At 37.6% G+C, this 21,797-nt stretch overlaps 1 protein-coding gene across 3 annotated transcripts in view; it reads right to left on the bottom strand.

Annotated features, from left to right (window-relative positions):
• Positions 1 to 261: 261 nt before the first annotated feature.
• The window catches only part of GABRB2 (gamma-aminobutyric acid type A receptor subunit beta2), a 138,043-nt gene continuing 116,507 nt past the window's right edge, over positions 262 to 21,797 (bottom strand). For 2 of the 3 annotated variants that reach the window (XM_041397670.1, XM_041397671.1), the window contains 4 exons: positions 20,865 to 21,017; positions 17,427 to 17,671; positions 4,215 to 4,265; positions 262 to 725 (listed from right to left, as the gene is read on the bottom strand). In XM_041397670.1, the coding sequence (XP_041253604.1) occupies positions 378 to 725; positions 4,215 to 4,265; positions 17,427 to 17,671; positions 20,865 to 21,017 (797 nt within the window). In that variant the 3' untranslated portion in view covers positions 262 to 377. The remainder of the gene's footprint in view (positions 726 to 4,214; positions 4,266 to 17,426; positions 17,672 to 20,864; positions 21,018 to 21,797) is intronic. The other variant, XM_041397672.1, reaches the window with a different exon arrangement.

Raw genomic sequence — 21,797 nt, forward strand, 5'->3', positions numbered from 1 at the left:
TGTACTGCTGTTGAAATTAAGACTTGTTTCTCAAATGCTGCTCTATAATTTGTACCACTAAACTCAAACGGCCATTGGGGAAAAAAAAAAAAAGTGAGGGACAATGCGACAGAAGTGATTTTCAAAACGCAATTTGCCTTTACACTCAAAATGCACTTATATTTTGATAAGGGGATATGTCCATACTGCAACTTAACATATATATGGTTTAGCAGATACAACCAAAACATTATAAAAACAGACCATAGAGTGGGCCAGCAACTAAGGTGTTTTAAAATAACTTTTTGTCCTGAATAGAATTTTTCCAAGTCCCACTTTTGGCTGTACAACTGATTTGAAGAGAAATCCAGTTCTTTCCTCCTGCGTGGCTTTGTTTCTTAGTTCACATAGTAAAGCCAATAGACAATATTGAAGAAGGAAAAAACAACAGGGAAGAATATGCGAGACCATCGATCTATGGCATTGACATCAGTCAAGTCAGGGATGGTGATTTTCAGCTGGGACGCGCGTCTCCGTAGCCGGCTCTTCTTCTGTGCCACGTGCCGCTCCAGGGCGTTGCGGCCGAAGCTGTGCCTGGGCAAGCCGGCTTTGCGGTACTGGATGCTCGAAGTGTCATAGGCCAGCATTGTGCTCCTAGGGTCCCCAAGCCCCATCACAGCCTCCGAGGCAGCCATCTCGTTTTTAATTTCCAGCGTGCTCAACAATATGTTTTCGTGTGGGTCCATCTGTAAAAAATAAGACGTCGGGTTTAGCAGAGGGGAAAGGAAGCCCAGTCAGCTGCAAACTGAAGCCATGCTGATAAGGGCCATATCTAGCGTTACTAATTGATTGGATGTCAGCCTGAAAGACTCTAAGCTTAGCCGTGATTATATTTATTATAATTTATTTGTGACCTCACGGAGAAATAGGGCCAGCATAGTGTACTGCAATAAATGGTATTTCCCTGGACCCAATGGTCAGCAAGCACAAGCAATACCTGGGAACAGAGAATACACTCAGCTCCTGAAAGTGGCATTCTGTCACTGAGTAGGAGATGTGGGGCAAATACTGAAATTTTCAGGGGTTTTGGAAGGAAATTGAGTGGAAAAAGATCTGCTTTGTTTTGGTTTTTCTTCTTTCAAATGAAAGCTTTGGCTCTGACATAAACTTCCATTATTCACGAGGTCTCACCACCTCCATGAATGAGGTACAGAGCACTGCACAAGAGAATGCACATTTTAGGTCCCCATATTCCAAACAGGAGTGCTGGTTACTTGGGGAAAGGCAATGGCATAGTCTAGCTACAGCTGTGTGGAAACTCCATGCCCTAGTACTAATACATTTCTTCAATACAGTGCATGCTGTAATAGCATGCTGCTGTAATAGCAGAGATCTGCAATTTCAAGCAAGGGAAAAGATGTGCAGAATGTAATCACATCAAATGTACATTGAACAGTTGTTTCAATGGGTAGATTTAGCTGCTATGCATTCTTTAAAGGCAATTCAGTGAAAAAAATATGAAAACAATATTGTAGAGAAACCCCTTAGACAAGAGGATTTCAAAGATAAGGAACTAAGTTCCACTCTTAGGCAATCTGGAGAAGATCTGGAGTGTGGAAGTAGATTTAAAAAAGAATCCATTTATAGAAAACAAAAGTTATTTAGGGAAGTTCTAATTCTTCTCAGCCATTTCTCTAAGCATGTATTTTGAATTGTGTGATAACAGATTATAATTAACTAAAAGTTCTTAAAAACAATAATAGCTAATGAGAAGCTAGTTAATTACATTGAATTAGTGATGGTAGTGCAGATATACTCCAGGCCAATTAAGAGAAAAAACTGTCCCAGAGCTCCTTTAAGAATAACTCAGCCACATTATTCATTTATCATGTACAGAATATATTCTATGATTAGTACTCAAAGTGCAAAAACTGTGGCCTTTGTGGATTTCTAAACAAAAACAGGGTATCAGTATATTCTGTAATATTTAGAAACCAGCAGTCTGCAGCACGTACCACCCTGCACTGCCCAGAGCAGACTGTGTTCACCATTATTAAACCCCCTATGTAATATTTACCGTGGTGAGATGAGAGAACTGGGTTATAACCAGTTGCTTTTTAGTAGCACCCCCTGCCCAGTGTTCTGAACTGAGAAGTCAGGCACTCACAAAGGCACTTTGGACCTACTGAAACACTGTCATTTGAGTGATTACATCTGTTCAAGTGATGCACAAAACCTAGTGTTGCTGAGTTGACAGATTTCCCTCTCTCTCACTTTTTCCTCCGATCTGTGTGAGTTTGCACCCCTCTAGTTTCATTGTATTTTAATTACAAATCAAATGTCATGACTCAATGTGAAACAAACAAAGTCTTTTTTTTTTTTGTTAGCTTTTCATGAGAGCCACATGAAATGTATGAAATTCATAATGTAGGAACTCAATCTTTACTTGAAAAGCACTGGAAAAATATGAAAACTGAGCTGGAACTCCAGAAAAATTCCTTTAAGAGCTTTGTAGCATGATACTGAGCATAGTGAGGGAATATTGCTTCTACCCAGGAAGGCCATCAAATCTGTTCTTATCTGCATAGGACAGGTAACAGTAGTATTCTGCTATTGTAATTCCAACAAAGCATATATCTGCAAAAGCTTTCAAAAAGATCGATGAAACATCAAGATGGACTTCAAACATTATTTTCTAATGAGTGTATTTACCTGGAAAATTCTTTTGTGATTTTTTGGGGTAAAACAAAAGAGGACTCATGTTTGTTATTAGATCTCAGACCAATTGTAAGACTCTCAGGGTCCTAAAAATAAAACAATTAATTACAGGCACTTGGCATTCATTGATCCCAAAATGTCTAAAATCTAAGAGGTAAGTTTCCTACATGAGGGGTGCAAAGTCATTTGGAAACTACATTTTCTATATTTTCTATATTTTCATATGACGGGGGGAAAAGAAGTTTTAGTTCCAGTGACATCAGGGGAAGTTGGATATAACATCCACTATGTAATGGGTTTACCCTTTAGCCCAGAGCCTGGGTTATTTTTCACCTCAGTGTTGTGAATTCTAGGATACTATTTTTGAAAATATTTTAGTGCCAACAGTTTTTTTCACATCTTAAATCTTCTTAGGATGAATTTACTTTAAGCATTTTATCCTTTTGATCTGCAATGACATTAGAAATTTGAGTGCTCTTTACATATTTGCATATATTCTATGCAGCACACATGCAAGAGAGGCTATTTTAGTCTGCTAGAGTTAGACACAAACATGTTTTAGCAACATGATATCACTCCAGTCAACTTTTTTTCTTAATGCAGCAAAATGCTGCAGATGTCTATAATCTTGGAAGCAGTTAGTAAGATTAGTGATGCTGGGCAGAAAAAAACATTAAGCAATGTTCTAAACTATCTTCTAGGGAAAAATGTCTTCTTCTGTACATATTACACTCATATCAGAGTTGAAGCACAGCATTGCATTTTTCAATATTCCAAGACTTTTTCAGAAGAAATAATGCAACATACAGTAAATATTAGAGATGGGCGAATCTTCAAGTGTTACAATACCCAGGAAAACACCTCAAAGTTCAGCTGCTTCTTGAGAACTAATTTGACCCTTCTGCATCTGGAACAATGAACTGACCATAAGAATAAATGCATTGAAGGATGGAAGGAAGGAAGGAAGGAAGGAAGGAAGGAAGGAAGCTAGCTAACTCTAGGACCTTTGTCAAAAGGTTCCCTGTCAAATGGGAGAGAGCTGGGACTGTTTTTTCCACCAAGCAGATTCGCCCAACTCTAACTAAAACATGCTTTTGTAACAAAGTGACACCTGAGATAGAATGACAGTGAACTACATTTATTGTAAACAGCACCACCCTTTCAAAAGGATCCCAAAGCGCTTTACAAGCATTAGAAAGAAGAACCACTTCACTTCCCAGTGAAGCACAATCACCTCTGAGGTGAAATGTGGTGACTGACAGTGCAGAACAACACACTTTATTTTAGTCGAGGAAATGGAGAATGTTGTAGCCAATTAAAACTATGGGGTGGGTGAGTGGTGGTGGGGAATGTTGGGTAAGCAGAACAGTTACATAAATTGGTATTTGGCCAGGTGCTTGAGGTTGAGATGACCACACTATAAAAAAGTGCCATGGGATCTTTAATGACCATAACCGGTCAAGACCTAAATTTTACGTTCTCTGAGGATAAAAACATTAGAAAACAATGAAAGATACCTTTGTTGAATACATTTCTGGACAATGATATGTGCCAATTATTCTTCTGTCCTGTAAGTTAATAAAATCAAGACCAGTTTCCTTAGAGATAAGGCAGCTATTATCTTTCATTTAAAATTAAAGCACTGTAGTATAATAGTAGGACAAGTAATTAAAATATATAGGGACCTCTAAGCCAACAATTAGCATAGGTACATTCTGGCTTCAGAGGTGCTATTACTGCCTTGCTGTGCTCCTCAAGGTAACATAATGTTGTGATGTAAATGTATTTTTTCCAGTTGGTCATTTGACCAAGGAAGATATGATGATATGAAAACAATTATTAAAATTATTCTGGGGGAAAGTAAGTGTAAAAGTGGTTTCAAAAGGAGGTGGAGGAAGGTTAAAAAGATCTCTTGGTGCTGAAGGATTGTTCAACCATAGAACTAGACTCTTTATGGTGAACAGGAGAGTTCAAACTTAATGGAGAAATTCCCAGGACAAGAAAGGAAGGGAGGATGAAGATGAAGAAAAAGCAGCAGCAAGTACTATGGAAATAAAAGGTGAAGGCAGAAGTGGAGGAGTAATGACCAGAGCTAAGCAACCATGCAAGACACTGGGGTTTTTATAAATAAATCTTAAATGTGAACGACAAAATAGATGATGCAAATGATTCATTTACAGGTCCAGGTCAAACGGAAGAAAAGCTGACTCTGGAGCCTTGAAAGTGGTCATGACTTTTTTGATGGTCTCAAACAAAGGGAATACAGAGGAAAGCATAGAATTGTTACCATTATATATTCTTCCTGATACCTAGAAACTCCAAAATGATGGCTTTCTTGAGGAATTCATCTTACAATAATACATTAGCAACTGTTAAATACAAGAAAATTACAACTCCCACACACATTCATTAGGAATCCTCCAAGGATGACCAGACCTCTGAAATTATTAACTTTCAGTAAATCAGTTCCTTGGTGTTTATGGTCTGCTGCTCTGCCAAACACAGCTTTATAGTACAGGAGAAATTTATACTGATGAATTGAAAAGATACAACATTGACACTTCTCCTTTCTCATACACTGTTCATTTTCACCTGTAACCTTCAACTACAGGCAGGAACTGGTGGCTCATTTTATGGTAGAGTGACTCAGAAACTGTGTATAAAATAGACAGTAGGGATGGAATTCCTGATAGAAAAACTCTGAAACAAAACAGTTGTAAATTGAAAACTTACTTTTTGTTAAGTAGAGCTGCCAGTAGATTAAAACAAAATCTGGTGAGGTAAACCATGGAGTCTAAACTGGTAACCAGTCTATTATAAAGACTAAAACCTCAAATTTAGCAGTTATATGTCCTGTGAAGTGACATTCCTAAGAAATGAAGACAGAAATAAAGATCCCTTTCTCAATGAAGACTTATGTGACATGTCTAGATATATAATTTAATTTGTTACAGATGAAAACCTTACTATCTATAGCACAGTTTCCCACTTCTTAAAAGCTGAGGTTTCTTGGAAAAGCAGTAATGTTCCATTCCTGACTAGTCACAGGGGCTCAAGTAAGATCAGATGAAAGTGTGACGTGCACTTTACCTGTAATAGGGATCTTCCACCTCATCAGCAAGGTCTGACTCATGGAATGGGAACCACTGAGCTCTGGGGATAGCCCTGACTGCACGGGCAATGTGTGGGAGGTAGACAGCTCTGTGTAAGCTGCTGCTGGGTTCACTCTGGATGAAAAAACAATTAATGAATTTCAAAGGGCACCTGCCTAAAGCTATAGTGGTATTTTTGACATGATAAGCCAGTCTGCTGAGATAAAGCTATGGAAATTTATAAGACACAAATGCAAATATTTCAAAATATCTATATGAGAAACAATTTCTTTAACAATGTAACAAACCCTGCATTTCCATTGTCTGTCCAAAACACAGTTAACTGCCCGTATTGTAGCTACTGTATATGAAACCAGGCTAGCATGTATTGTTGTATACCTAAAATTTGGGTCAGGCTGTAAAGAATAAAGTTAGAGGACAGTAATGGGGTAGACTTATCATTTCAGGTTGCTTCACATGGTTTCAGATCAGAAAATTCAGAGAAACTGCAAATGAGAGAAGGATTTTCTTCAGGTTCTTGACCTTTCAAAGACTAAAAATCTAAGCACACCCTATGCCCCTGCAAGAAACCTGTAAGAGTTAAAAAAAAAAAGGGGGTGAGGAAAAAATATAAGATCTGAACATGGAGCCTTAACATTGCTCTAAATAATTGTAAATCAGTTTATAGACATCCATTTCTACCTTCTGATATATATGACTTCTTGATCATTATCTTTAGTAACGCAGCCATAACTTAGTTGCAAGTATTGCAGGATTCTGGAGAAATGGTTGAAAATATAACTTCCCGTTAGTATGCATTACTTAAACATGGGATTCTGTATTTAAGGCACTGAAGAATGAGTGCCCAGATGAAATGTGAGAGGCTAAAACATCTTTGCTTTGATGGCATTTGAAAAAAACCCATGAAATATGAACTTGTTCAAACCTCTGCACAGAATCCAATAAGCTTGAAGTTTATATCAATGTCTTCTCAAATACAATTTGCAGCAACAATTTTTTGACTACTGAGACATTTAGGAGGAAGCACAGGAAGGTGATCTGGAACAGAAGATTTCTGGGGTAGCAATTAACAACAGCTTAAATCCTATTGTTTCACAAAAACCAAGGTGTTGGGCAGTGCAGATTCTTAGTAATACTGCTCTGATGAAGTTATTTGTTATTTCTTTTTTAAAATATCATCCCATTTACAAGTATACAATTAATTTTTTTGAAGATAATATGAATGAAGAACACATCAGCAAGAATCTGCATCTTAACCTGCTCACTTCCATCTGTGACAAGGAAAATGAAATTTTCATCAAGCCTTTATGACAACCATAAGTCTCCCATTATGGTGTCTTACAAAATACAATTTAGCAGATATATTGAGCACCAAAATTCTACTACAGAAACAGAGCAAAATCGGTTATATAAGAAAGTGTTGTGAAAGACAAAAAAATGCATTGAACACACAATTACCACCACAACTTGCAAAATTTCTAGGGTATAATTTGGACATAGTTATGGTTTTGAAATATGAACTAGATGGTACAAATAAGGTTGTTAAGTTGCTCCTCTAGAACAGCTTCAGAGAAATACATTAAAGATGTTATTTTTCTTGTTTGAAGCCAAATATAATGTGCAAAGAACTACACAGCACATCCTTGTCATGAGAGTGGGTGGACTGAATGGCAGTCTACCAGTTTCATCCGTCTGACCATGATATCTCACTTGTCAACAGATTCAGGCTTGTGGTTTTGGGGAACACATAATTCTTGGGCCCAGGCCAAAGCCAAACATGTTCAGAGACAGCAAGAGGACCAAAGATAAAACTCTGGGGAGAAACTGTAACTAATTCAACAAAAACAACAAAACTAAAAGAAAATTTCTGAAATCTTTCTATGGAAAAATCACTGAGAAGATTTTGTTATAAAGAAAAGAAAGATGATTTTTTATATTTTATAACGATGTCCAAATTAAAAAAGATCCAGAAAAGTATTTCACATGATCAGTTCATTGCTGATTTAGAAGCCTGAAACAGAGACAGTTCCACAGCTATAGATACTGCAAGGCTCAGAGGACTAAAATGAAATGGCTTCTGCTTTAAAATTATGAAAAAAGAAAAACCCAAACAAACCCAAATCTGTCTAAATTAAAATGTTCCTGCCCAATTTACTTGTACATCAATAATCTGGGTTTTTTTTTTTTTTTTTTTTTTTTTTTTGGAGAATCTAACATTTTGTTACTCATTTCAGAATGAGCAACAAGAATGAAGACACTTTCTTGTCAAGATATGATTAATAATTTAAAATATGTTTCTGAGTAAATTTCTGTATATGCAAAATATACACCAATATTATGTATAATTTAAAAATTGTATGCTACTTTAATTGTTTTTGTGTACGCATTAATTATAGGGAAAATAAAAACTAGATTATAGTTTTCTTCATGACATGGTATCTTTTTGTGTCTGTGCATTTCAATCAATTTGAGTTCAGTTAGTTAAATATATGCTTTGAATACTTATAAAACACATGGATAGAAAGTGGTCCAGAAAAACCCCATTACATGAAAAATAATCATATTTATTTAGGCTCTGTGACCTTTACTGTTGCATCCTTCAGGTCACAACTGCTAAGTTTCTGACAACCACATTACCAGAACACAGAGCTGGTTTTGAAAACGTGAGCAAGGACAGGTATGGAGAGCTTTTTTGCACACAGCTGAGACATGCACTAAGTTTAGGGACAAGTCTTGACAATTTTTTACATGGGAAGAAAACTATATTCAAGTCTCTTCTTAAAAGAGGAATGGAGACATAAGAATGAAAAAGGACATAGAAACCATGTTGTAGTACAACCTTTTATCATTGCAGAAGTATTCTTAAAACTAGTTTCTAAGGAGTAAAAAAGATATATTCACATATAGACATATATTGTCTCTACATGCACAGATCTGAGTTTAGGCATAATCCTACCAATCTACCTACCTAGTGTTTTCCTAAGTTACACAAAACTAACTCCTGGTGTCTATCTTTCTCCATATGCAGAATACTGGGAAAGCAGTGGAACCCAAAAGAATTTGTAACTAAGTGAATTTACCATGAAACATAGGTTTTCATAGGCCAGCTTGACTGTTTCACTAAATTTAACAGATGTGTAAGTAACACAAATCCTAACATGCTTTAAAAAAGAAAAAAGTACTAAATTTCCACATGTCTAAATGGATGCCTCTAAATGCATCTAAATGGATGGAGTCTTTAGAATGTGGTTTTCATATAAATAGACTGACAGTCACTATAACAACATTATAATAATATTTTTACCACGTAGTGACACCCAAGTGTACATAATCCAGTGATCCCAAAATTCATGCGCACAACTAGGTTACCTTCTCTAGCACATACTACTTGCAGTCACATCTTATGTTTTGGATAGCAATTTGCCAGCTCCTGGCTGCTGAATTAAGCCTTGACAAACTCTTTAGAGCTGATGTGCTTCAGGAAATCAATTCACCAAATTTCCCTAGCCAGACACACCTTCTGGACTGCAGCTACATACATTTCTTCTACTTCACTGTACATGATTTGTCTTTTTTTGTGTCTTATTTCTTCATGTCTTGATCTAATGACTTAAACTGCACTAAGGGATTCTTTTATGAACTAAAAATTGTATTCTGCTCAGGGTCACTGGCTGCAGATGCAGCATAAAAGCAAGGGGGAGAATGTGCTTTAAACAAGTGTACAGGCAGTGGTATTACATTAATTAAATATGGCATTCAAAGGAGTGCAACTGAAGAAAAAAAGCGTCACGCAGTTGACTTGACCTTTATTCAGATGTCATATGGAATACCAGCACAGATCGTGGAAAATCACCTTCTGACTGCTTCTGCAAAGTGCTGTGAGCAAAATCTGGAACCTCCTCAAATTTCACTCCTATCCAAGCTCTGGTTTGATAAAACATGAAGAGGCTGGCCAGACACCCTGTGCATTGCTGTTTCATAGGCAAGTTGTTCTCTGAGAATGCATGAATAGAAATTTAGGAGAAAGGCTAAGATTTTATAATCCATGCCTACTTTGTTACATGTCCTTCAATAAATTGCTGTGTAAGGAATACCTTCTGATCCTGGATCAACAATCAGTCCTCGTGCAGCTTTACCTGTACTGCAAACAAAAGGAAAACTCTCCTTGGAGAGAAAGAAAGAGGATGAATTCTTTCACTGACATCTGGACAGTGGCAGCATTAGCTCCAGCAATACAGGGCAGTAAGGATTTGAGACCAAAATTTTAAGAGCTTCACGTTGCCTTAGTGTTCTAATATCCTGTTCAGTTTATTAACCAAGTCTGTGCATATAACCAGTTCAAAAATTCTCTTTTTATCAAAAGCTTTTACATCTTGTAAACATGTTATATACGCTTACTCATGTTTTATACTAGAAGTACCTCTGGTCCATAGGGTATAAAGTGCCATTTTGTGTAATAGGTACTGACTGGTTTTAGGTACCTTTGCAATAGTTTCTTCTCCCTGAAGATGCATTATATGATTTCTTCAGATAGAAATGAACAAATATTGCTATGAACTGAAAAGGCCAGCGGCAAGCCAGAAGTAAATCAGTGGGGAAATAAAGGCATTAGCCAAGCCTAATTGTTTTGGAGCATTGCTTTGGAGCAAGGTCTATTATCTCGGGCCTAAGGCCTGCTAATGCATCTTCACACCACAGCCTGAAAATTGAAGAGAGTGACCTTGTCTGTTTGCAGTGCACTGAAAGCCATCACAAGCTGCAAAAAGCCACAGGTACAGATCACAGCATTCTCTTTGGCTCAGGTTAACACACTCCTTCATCTAATTCACTCCTCCTTTTCTAGAGACATCTATGGATATGACAGATTAAAAAAAAAATACAAGGCTCTTCCAGTTATTCTCTTGTAATGTGGTGAAAAAGAAGTTTGGAAGCTGTCATGGGAAATGTCAGGTAGCACATCAGCACCTGAACTGACTGTGCCATTTCCAAGTGTGCTGCTGTAACAGAGGATATTTTGGGCACAATGGACTAGAAAGTTCTCAGTCTCCCTGCTCCAAGAGGTCCCATACATTAGACAGTGAATCTGAAAGCAGGCATCTGGGGAAGGAGGATGCTGTGGGAGCTCCATTTCCTTGCTAGATTACACAACTGACAGTCCATCCTTAGCCTACCAGTTGCGTAGTTGAAATAATTAGGTGTAATCACTTGTGAAACAGGTGATTGCATGCTCTTATTTCTCTCAAAGCTCTGATAATGCAAGAGAGTTCCCTTGGAGTGAAAGAGCTGAGGAAAACTACTTAACTAGTTCAGCTAAACTCGGTCAGACTCCTTTCCTTAGTCAAAAAGCTGTAGGGAAAAAACCAGCAGCTGAGACTGCTGAAGGGGAAGAATTTGAAGGGGAAGAAAGTTACCAAGTGTTTCTGAGGGCAGGTTAAGTTTCTATTTGTCATTGGCTTGCCATCTCACCTCTTTTAACAGCCCTGTGCTAATCCAGATATAACAACACTGGGCCAGGAGGGCAATGAATTGCAAAGATACCTGTGTTTGTTTAAACCTTCTTAGCTTCCTAAGCTTCCTTCGTTAATTTTTTGAGAACATTTCTATTGTATTCAAATGTATTAAGATATGTTTACATTCATTGTCATACTGGCAATTCCAAGTTCTTGGTACACAAATTTTGAATGGAAAAATGTCATTAGCCTGACAGTTTCCCTTGTTTGTGATTTGCACTACGAGCAGCAATGCACTGTCCCTTTCAGGTGTGCTGACTGAATACCTTATGTAATAGAAAGAGGTCTGAGTAAAGAATTACTCATTGTTTTAAAAATATACTCAGTATATTTAAAAAGGAACCTTATCTAAATATGCAGAGGTTAGCAATGTCACTTCACATTTATTTACAGAAAATGACTGAATAAATCTGCATAAACAGCTTTACAAAGCATTGCATAATACAGTGACATTTTTCCCCTGTTTCCCAGAGGGAAATTGCTGTGTTACTGCTCACAATAAGAGAGTATGATTGCAAAATTGAAGGTAGTTTTATTTATGTGACTTATATTATCATGTACTTCAGGTATATTGTCTGTGCATTGGAGCATTCTCTGTGCTTTAAGCTAAGTTGGAAGCATGTAGACTTTGATCATTACTGCAACTGCATCCAATCTAAAATCACATTTAGTGATGTATTTACATGTATTTTACATTATGCAAAACATAATGCTGCTTCTGTGAAGTGCCAAATCAAATTATTTGAAAGAACATAGATAAGAAATTCTATATAAGGAATGTTAATTTGCTAGATGATTTAACTATAAAGAAAAAAAATTAAATCATTTAGAAATAACTTAAACACTACCTGAATGACATATAGGTAAGAATTAGAAGGGCTAGAAATGGAAGAAAGGTGCACTAAATCATTATGTGGTAATGCCTCTGTAAGGTTTGATACCTGAGTTGAAAAAAGGAAGTATCATATCCTGTTTGTAGGTAATGTCCTAGTGAGACAACAATAGTGATACTGAAGAACAGACTGACCAGGACCTCCTCAAAGAGACAGATCTGTAGCTCTTCCTTTAATGAAAATCTTCCTGTAGGAAGTGCTCCCAATACTCACAGTGAGTATCATCTCTGCTGCCTCTGATGCTGTGGAAGAGGATGGCACAGAGCTGCTTTTCCATGGGAATCACCTCTTGTCAAACATACAGATGGCAAGAAGCACTTTACAGAGGAAGGAGTCAGCCTTTCATTTACCATGGTCTTTAAAGTGACAGTCCTGGTTTTACCACTCTAACAGAAGTTTTCTGATCTATCCAGAATAACAAATATAGATTTAATTGATATTGATATTGAAAAGCATTTTCACCCTACTTATGCCTCAAGAGTAGTCAATTAATGCACATAGTAGTTTGGATCAAATGAATCAGATGAGCAATTGTAGAAAAAACAGCAGTAGAGTCCAATAGACAAATCAGCAGGTTATGCAGCTGGCTGACAGGAAATTTAGTAACACAGGAAAACATATGGAAAATATAGAACTTGGCAGGTGATCAACAAATGTTGTACACCTTGCAAATGTCTACAAGATATATCAGACTCATCACAATGGTCAGCATCAGCAAACCCATCTAAATCAGAGTTCCAAGATGGAAACATCCAAGGTAAAATTATTAGAAACAACAAATTAGTAGTACATTTAAAAATTAACCAAAAATAACTTGGCTCCTAGATTCTGGAAAAAAATGTAAGGGGAATAAGTCAGCTCTGAGAGAGCACTAGGAAACTAATTATCTGAGCTGTTATAACAGAAATGAAACTTATTAAAATGGCTGGGGATCTGCCTAAGAAATCACTGCAGCTGAACCAGGCTCTGCACTGGAATTGTGGTTAGGTGAATCATCGTCTTGGAGGCAAAGCCAAACTTCACAGGGAGAAAACCTGAAGAGTTTTATGACAGTACCTTGTTTCCCTCCCCTAGCCCCCTTCCACCTCACAAGGAAACAAGAAAAAAAAATTACAATTAAAAGAAAAACAGGGTCACAGAGGTTTCTAGACCAAATCTTTCTAGATCATTTGTATAAGGAGGTGATTTATGGATTTCAGTAAAGCCTTTGGTACATTATCTTAAAATAGAAGGGATAATGTGTTCCAGATGCATGTACAATTACCCACAGGAAGACAGGTGCATCTTATTGGGAAGTCAGAGGCTGGAATCTGGCCCTGTATTTTAATATATCTTAATCATTTTGAAGAAGCACAGACAATATTAGCATAAAGACTGATGAAATGCAAAGGACCAAAAGGACACTGATGACCATCAGCATTCTTAAATACAAAAGCTCACAGAATAAAAAGACATAACAATGGCTTACCATATATATACCACACTTTATGACAAGCCTCAAGCAGACATAGGACACTCTCAGTGTACCTATCCTTATGTACACTTGCAATACTATGCCAATCAGAACAGAAGAAAATGAGAAACTTGAGACAACCAAGGCAAGAAAGGCATTGGAGACAAAAGATGAAAAACTTGAAAAGAGAGGTGAGGAAATTATGTGAATGCTGTCTCAAATAAATTAAATGATGTCTAGAGTAAGAAGAAAGGCAGTGATTTACCCATAGCAGCAATGTGATTGTTTATAGAAAGAACAACTAGTCTTGGCAAGGCAAAAGATGATGAGTTGGACTAAAGGAACTAACTGCTAAATGCAGCTTGAGAAGTTTCAAGAGTGAAATGATGATTGTCTGAGCCATTTTTATCTGAACTCACTGCAAAGAAAATCAAGCAAGTCCTATATGATTTAACAAGTCTGTGGCAATGTATCTGCTGGTAACTGAGCCTGAATCTGCCTGAATTTTATGTTTTTTAAATTTCTACATGATTTTATAACTCAGGTTTCAGTACCCAAGAAGCAAATGAAGATATAGGCCCAATTCCTTCCCTACCTTTCCATTACCAGAAACAGGATCAACAGTCTTTGAAAAGGGAGTATATCTTATGTGAGGATTCAGACTAGATATATGGAAGAACTTTTTTTTCAAATGAGAGTGGTGAAACAGTGGAAGAGGTTGCTCAGAGAGGTGGTGGATGCCCCCTCCCTGAAAACAGGGATCCAAGGTCACATTGGATGATGCCCTGAGCAACATGATCTAGCTGAAGATGGCCCTGCTCATTAAAATGAGCTTGGAGTAGGTGACCTTTAAAGGTCTCTTCCGACTCAAACTATTCAATGATTTAAAAAAAAAAGACAGAACAAACCCCAAACTATCAGATTTTGCATATGATATGAATATATTGTGAAATTTAAAGAAAGATTTGGTCACAGTTTCATCTGGAATAGCCCTGGGGAAGCTCTGCAGCCAGCCTTATGGAGTTCACTCAAATGGAAAAAGAGGACACCTGAGTCACCAAATCTCCGAGAGATTGCAATGGATTCAGCAGACACTACAGTCTTGGAAAAAAAAGCTTCCATTGCACACTGTGTTTTAGGCTCCCTAGTATCTTCTGAACAACACCAAGCAAAAACAGAGAGATTACCAGTGCCTGTGTCCACACTGGAATCTGTCCATGGAAGAGAATTCAACAGCATAAAGGGAGCATGAATTAACTTCTCCTTTGATTTTGCAATCAGTTGTGGATGAGAGGACTAGTCAGCACTTCCCTTCTCACCACATTCTGTTGATTGAAAGTTTTATGAAATTGTTACCAAACAAGAGTGTTGGAATTGCAAGAAAACCATTACAGATTTGCTGGTCTATAAAGTATAAGCAAAGATGCTGTGCTGCAAACAGCAGCTCCAATAACTATTTATCCACATCTTTCAGAGTGTCAATGCTGAATGCAGCAACAGAAGTTTTGTGTAGAAGTTTTCATCCTTATATTTTGAGGTTTATTCCTCATGGTATCAATCTTCTCTTGTGTAGTATCTGAGTCTTATGAATTCATAATATTGCACATAGTGGTTCAAGAGGAATCTTGTAATATCACAAAAGAACACTCATACCTTGTAAAATCAGTCCTTCACTATTGGAGGCTAGTTAATGATGAACTGTTTGTGTGATCCCATTTCTAAAATATGTTAGTTTTTATGAAAAATTGTTTTTGAACTAATTTCAGCAGTTCAGACCCCTTTTTGATCCTTATAAATGAAAATAATTACATAATATTTTTCTCCCTTTAATAGATAAAATATTCAGGTCCATTAAATATTAATATGTTTTCTTGCTGCTGGTCAAACAACAAGAACAGCTGTCAGCTCCTTTCCTTCTCCCCAGAGCAGTCTGTGCAGTAGGACAAGTTCTCTGATCCTCTCCTATTTGATTCCCTACTATTGCTCAAAGGATTGCAAACATGATTACCAGATCAGAGTGGATCTGGATACCAGAGCAGAACTGCCATAGACTGTTAACCATGCTGGCCTAGAACATTAACTGAAAGGCTCACTATGAAAAAAATAAAAATAATGTAAAATTGTTCCTTGTGTTCCACAGTATATCTTGTGTCAATCCTGTAAGCTGGTAAAGTTCTTCAACAGTTATTGAAATTAATTTACTCTACCTAATGGATTGGATTAACACAACAGTTAGTGCTTTCAAATTCTGCTTCATGATCAGCAATTTGCCACTGGGCTTTGGCTATTCTGTTACACAGCTGAAAGGTCTATTGTATGAACAAGAATGTTGAAAACACCACAAGTGAAGCAAAGTGTACAAAAATATACCTCAGCTATGGATTTTAAATTTCCATTGATGTTAGAGGAAAGATTTCAGGTAAATTCAGATGTAGTCTTATAAAATTACTTACAGGGTAGTATACAGCATTTTTTAAAGTTAAATTTAAAGAAGAAAAAAAAACCCTTAACAATTTAAATAAACCTCACAGATTTTTTTCATTGCTGAAAAATCACCAATAGATATAAAAACATGTTACAGTGTCTTCATGAACTTTATAATGCTAAAAGATGATATATGGTAATATAACATCAACATTAAACTCATCATTATGATTATGCTTTCATTCATTAAAATATATTCCACTCTAATCAAAAAGAAAAAAAAAAGAATGAGATCTGAACCATGGTGATAGAACTCTCCTTCTTAAAAGACTATAAATTATAACCTATAAAACTATTTTCTTTTTGGAATAAAAAGTTCTTCTATCTGCAGACCCACTTTGTGTGTAGAGGTTTTTTTCTAATGATTTTTTTTTTTTTTTTTAAGATTTTGACTTTGATTTTTTTCTCCTTGGATTGTCAAAGAGCTTCCTTCCCCTGAAAAAAAAAAATCCCACAACCCTCTCACCCCCTCCAAAAAACCCCCAAAGATAATTCAACCTTATTTAACTTTCCAATTCTGCATGTGTGTGAAAGTTTATACATTTTAGAACATTTTTGCTTTCAGCACAGATTTGCCACTGTGTGAAATTCATCCCAAAATGGTCAAAGTGATAAATTACAAGTGCTTTATGATAAGTGCCTCATTTTCATTAAGCATAATGGATACTTTTCCCAGAAGTGTGTATCTTGGCAAATACCTTTTCTGCCTCAATTCTCCATCCCTAGGGGGCCACTTTAAATTCAAAATTAAGTACACAGCACATTGATGGTTTATTTCTGAGAAGTTCCTCATTTAGTCAATAGTATCCTGGCCCATTAGACATTGAAAATATGCAAACTTCTCAAACTTTAAACACTTCTGTGGCAAATATTTGTTATCCAGCTCATCTGAAAGATTTATGAAAGCAAGTTAAATTTAGAATTTAGTTCCAATGTTCCATACAGCTCTTCCTAGAATATACAGCCATCATTTTGGATTTATTCCTCTGGAAACAGGTTGTACATATTCAAGTCTACATTCTGACTAAGAAAAGATCTCTCAGTAAAGCTTCACTGACTGCATGCTTTAGAAGCAAGTCATTCAGCTTTCCAGGCTGGAGGGCAGCACTCATTGCTGAGGTAGCTAAGTACACTGCTCTGCAGAGCTAAGACAAGGTCATCATAATTCCACTCCACTCATTTTCTACAAGAAATCACATTTTAAAGCACTGTCTGACAGAAATGAGAACCTGTCTTCCTGGGAAAATGCTAAAAATTTATCCCTGTTACAGTTTACCTTATTGACATCCATTCGCAACTTCTCATTGTTGGCACTGGCAGCTTTTTCTGCTGCTTTCTTTTGACGCTGAGGTCCCCTGCCAAAGAAGATGTAGTTGACCAATGCATACTCCAGCAGAGCCATGAAAACGAAGACAAAACATCCCATAAGGTACATATCAATGGCTTTCACATATGGAATTTTGGGAAGAGTCTCTCGAAGATGGGTGTTAATTGTTGTCATTGTGAGCACAGTTGTGATTCCTGGAAAAAGAATTGAAAAGTCTAGTGATTGAAATAATTCTGATTTATTTTCTAGAGTAATAATTTATACTATTCAAATGCTGAAGTTGAAAAATATTTTTTTTCACCCTGGTGGGGAAAAGATATCTCTAACCTCCTTTCATAATAATAGAATCCTGGAAAGGTTTGGGTTGGAAGGGATCTTCAAAACCATCTAGTACCATGGGCAGGGATCCTTCCACTATGAGCAATGAGGTTGCTCATAACCCCATCCACCCTGGCCTTGAATGTTTCCAGGAACAGGGATGCCCCAGCTCCAGGCAACATGATCCACTGTCTCACTGCACTCACAGTGAAGCATTTGTTCCCAAGATCTAATCTAAATCCTCAGTCCTCAGCTGTCAGTTTAAAGGCATTCCCCTTTGTCCCTCTCCAGCTCTCTTGGACACCTTTTAGGCTCCCAAATGTGCTCTAAGGTCTCCCTGGCACCTTCTGTGCTCCAGGCTGAACAATTCCAGCTCCCTGTCTTCATAGAGAGTGGTGCTCCAGTCACACAGTTATCTTTGTGACATTTCTCCAGCTTGTTAAGGCCCCTCTGGATGGCATCTCTTCTCTCCAGCACGTGGACAGCACCACACAGCTCAGGAACTTGCTGAGGATGCCCTCAATCCCATTGTCCACGTTGCTGACCAAGATGTTAAGCAACACCAATCCCAGAGAGGTTTGACCCCTGAGGGTACAGACCCCTGAGGACACTTGTCACTGGTCTCCACTTGGACATCAAACTGTTGACTGCAACTATTTAGGTGCAACCATTCTGCCAATTCCTTATCCATTGAGTGGTCCATCCAAAAAAAATCCATGACTCTTCAGTTTAGAGAGAAGGATCTCACGCATAACAGTGTCAGATGCTTTGCACAAGCCCAGGTAGATGACATCAGTTGCTCTTCCTTCATTCCACCAGCTGGGACCTGCTGTAGATGGCCACAGACTCTGTCATGCACAACTTGCCCTTAGTGAAGCCAGGCTGGCTCTCATCAATCACCTCCTTGGTTTCCATGTGCCATAGCATAGCTTCCAGGAAGATCTACTCCATGACCTTGACAGGCACCAATGTGAGACTGACAGTTCTGTAGTTCCCCAAGTCTTCTTTTTTCCCCCCTCTTAAAAAGGAGGCTTTGCTTCTACTTTTCCAGTCAGTGAAACTTCACCAGACTGCCATGGCTTCTCAAGTATCATGGATAGAATTTTAGCCAATTCATTTCCCAGTTCCCTCAGGCTCTGTGGATGGATCTCATCAGGTCCCATGGACTTAGTGCTTGGGATCCCCATGTTCCTTAGATGGTCTCCAACAAGATCCCTTCAGCAGGTGGTTCTTCATTCTCCCAGTCCCAGCCTTTGCCTTCTGCAGCTTGGGCAATGTGTCTGGAGCACGTGTCCATGAGAGCAAGGCATTAAAAAGGTGTTCAGTACCTCAGTCTTCTCCAGATCCTGGCAATCCAGGCCTCCTGTTTCCTTTCAGAGAGGACTCCCATGTTCCCTTATCGTCTTTTAGCACCGATGAACCTATACAGAAGCTTTTCTTGTTGCCTTTGATGTCCCTGGACAGATTTAGTTCTGTCTTAGGGCTTTAGCTTACCTAACCTGATCCTTGGCTGCTCAGATTTTTTTTTAGTTATTTCTCACAGGCTACCTGACCTTGCCACCACACTCTGTACGTTTCCTTTTTGTGTTTGAATTTTTTCAGGAACATCTTGTTCAGTCCTTATATTGGACATGGATTTTTTGCATAGCATAAAAAACACTACGCCTGTAATAAAGTGAGTTCAGTCAAGCAAACATTAGTTGGATTCCATAAGTATATTTTTAACTAGATAAACTGCAACCTTCTGTAATGAATCTCAGTTAAAAAATACAGGCTACAGTTGCTTTATCTTGCTTTTCTCCAGCATTTTCAGAATGTCTGCAGTCTGAAATTCTTAAGGAAAAATGCTACATAAAAAGATCTGGTAAAACTCGGATGTATTTTATAACATTAAAATGCCAAATTTTCAATGGCAATTTTTATGGGGTTTTACTTATTTTAGCTATACAAGAGCTGTACTGGCAGGAATCAGTCTGATTTTGACAAAATTTGGCAATAGATATACTTATTTTTGGAATTATGATGAGGGGCACAGAATAAACAGATACACATAGGACTAGTGATGAGATGTACAAATACTCTAGAGATTAATTAGGGAAACAGTTTTGCTTTTGGAACGTAAGGTAACAGCAAGGAAAAAATATAGTCAGATTCTTACAATAATTTAGGTTGAAAAAGACCTTTAAGTACATTGAATGCAACCTTTAACTCAGCACTGCCACATCCACCACTAAACAATGTCCTCAGGCACCAAGTCTTCAAATCTTTTAAATCCCTTCATGGATGGTAACTCCACCACTTCCCAGAACAGCCTCTACCAAGGCTGGAAACCTTTTTGGTAAAGCAATTTCTCCTAGAATCTAATCTAAACCTCCCCTGGCATAACTTGAGGCCATTTCCTCTTGTCCTTTCACTTGGTAGAAGAGACCACCCCCAGCTGGCTGCACCCTCCTCCCAGGGAGTTTTAGGGCTGAGAAGGTCCCCCCTGAGCCTCCTTTTCTCCAGGCTGAGCTCCCCCAGCTGCTCCTCCTCAGTCCTGTGCTCCAGACCCTTCCCCAGCTCTGCTGCCCTTCTCTGGCACATCCCAGCCCCTCCATGTCTGTCTTCCAAGCGAGGAGCCAGGAACTGGATTTGAGGCACAGCCTGCTCCCTCAACATAAGGACAAGTGAGCTGTACAAACCTAGTAAAACTTTATTTAATTCCTGAAAGGAAAAGCAATTTATAATCTATAACACAATGCTGAACGTGTGTTCTGGACTGCTATGGGCAAAAGCAAACTAAGTGCATTCTTTTCAGAGAAAAGAACAATAGAATATGTTGAGACAATTAGGTTAATTTTGATTACAATGATTATAAAGTTAGCTGATTCAGACATGAAATCACTTTAATTTTTATTTAAATTCTGATGTTTTAAATGCTGATGCAAATAATACAAAGCTTAACAAGCCAGACATAAAAATATCTAAGACATATAGTTTTATTTTCAAATCATGCACTATCCACTCAGCCAGAAGATAGAAAAACCATTCAGCTAATGCACACTGCATGAGATGTGTAAAAATGCCTACCTAAAGCAACTCTTGCAGCTGAAGCATCATAATTAATCCAGAAGGAAACCCAGGACAGGATAGTGATCAGAATAGAAGGCATGTAGGTCTGCAGAATGAAGTAACCAATGTTTCTCTTAAGTTTAAAGCTGAGAGACAGCCTTGGGTAGGCACCTAAAAGAGAATATTTGGTATGGCCATAATTTATTTGTATAATGCCTGAAAACATTTTTCTTTTCTGTCATTTTTGTTTTGTTTTTTCATTCAACGCAGAGTACACTCAGAGCTGAAAGATCCAGGATATTCAGGGGCAGAATTTCTAGCAAGAATTGGGATTAAATAATCTTTTATGCTAAGGGCACAAAGATGCTCTAGTTGCTTATCTGCTGGTAATCATAACATTCAACAATCAAAAGCCAAAATACACATCAGAGCAACAAAGCACAGAAATTCCTCTTCCCTGACAAACTGTCATATGCCAGCTTCAGTATGACCCTGATCCTAAACTTGTGTCCAAGAAATGCAACACTCCTCTTTTGCCACTGGACACCAGAAATATTGTAGCATTTTTTATATGTAACATTTGTTAATATGGGTGTCTAGAAATCATTCTTCAAGTACCATTTCTGCTTGATTTTGAAGAATTTGGGATGTACATCATTTTGTAGTCATTCCAAAGATGATTTCTACCCATATCTGGACACTGAGTTTTGAAGATAATTTTTTTAACACACCTAATGGGTTTCTCAAGTAGGTAGAAAACATCTCCTAGTAACAGTCCAATCCAACTCTTGCCTCTCTTGGACAATTTAATTAATTAACATATTGAATTTTAATTTTATTAATTAACATATTGAAATATGTTGTTTTTTTTTTTTTTTAATTTTTTTATCTCATGAAATGCAATCTGATTTTCTGCTCCTTCTCACAAAGCATCTTTTCAGCCTCAAGAAA

Source organism: Onychostruthus taczanowskii, unplaced genomic scaffold, assembly GCF_017590055.1.
Source record: "Onychostruthus taczanowskii isolate IOZ18803 unplaced genomic scaffold, ASM1759005v1 scaffold14, whole genome shotgun sequence".
Lineage (NCBI taxonomy): Eukaryota > Metazoa > Chordata > Aves > Passeriformes > Passeridae > Onychostruthus > Onychostruthus taczanowskii.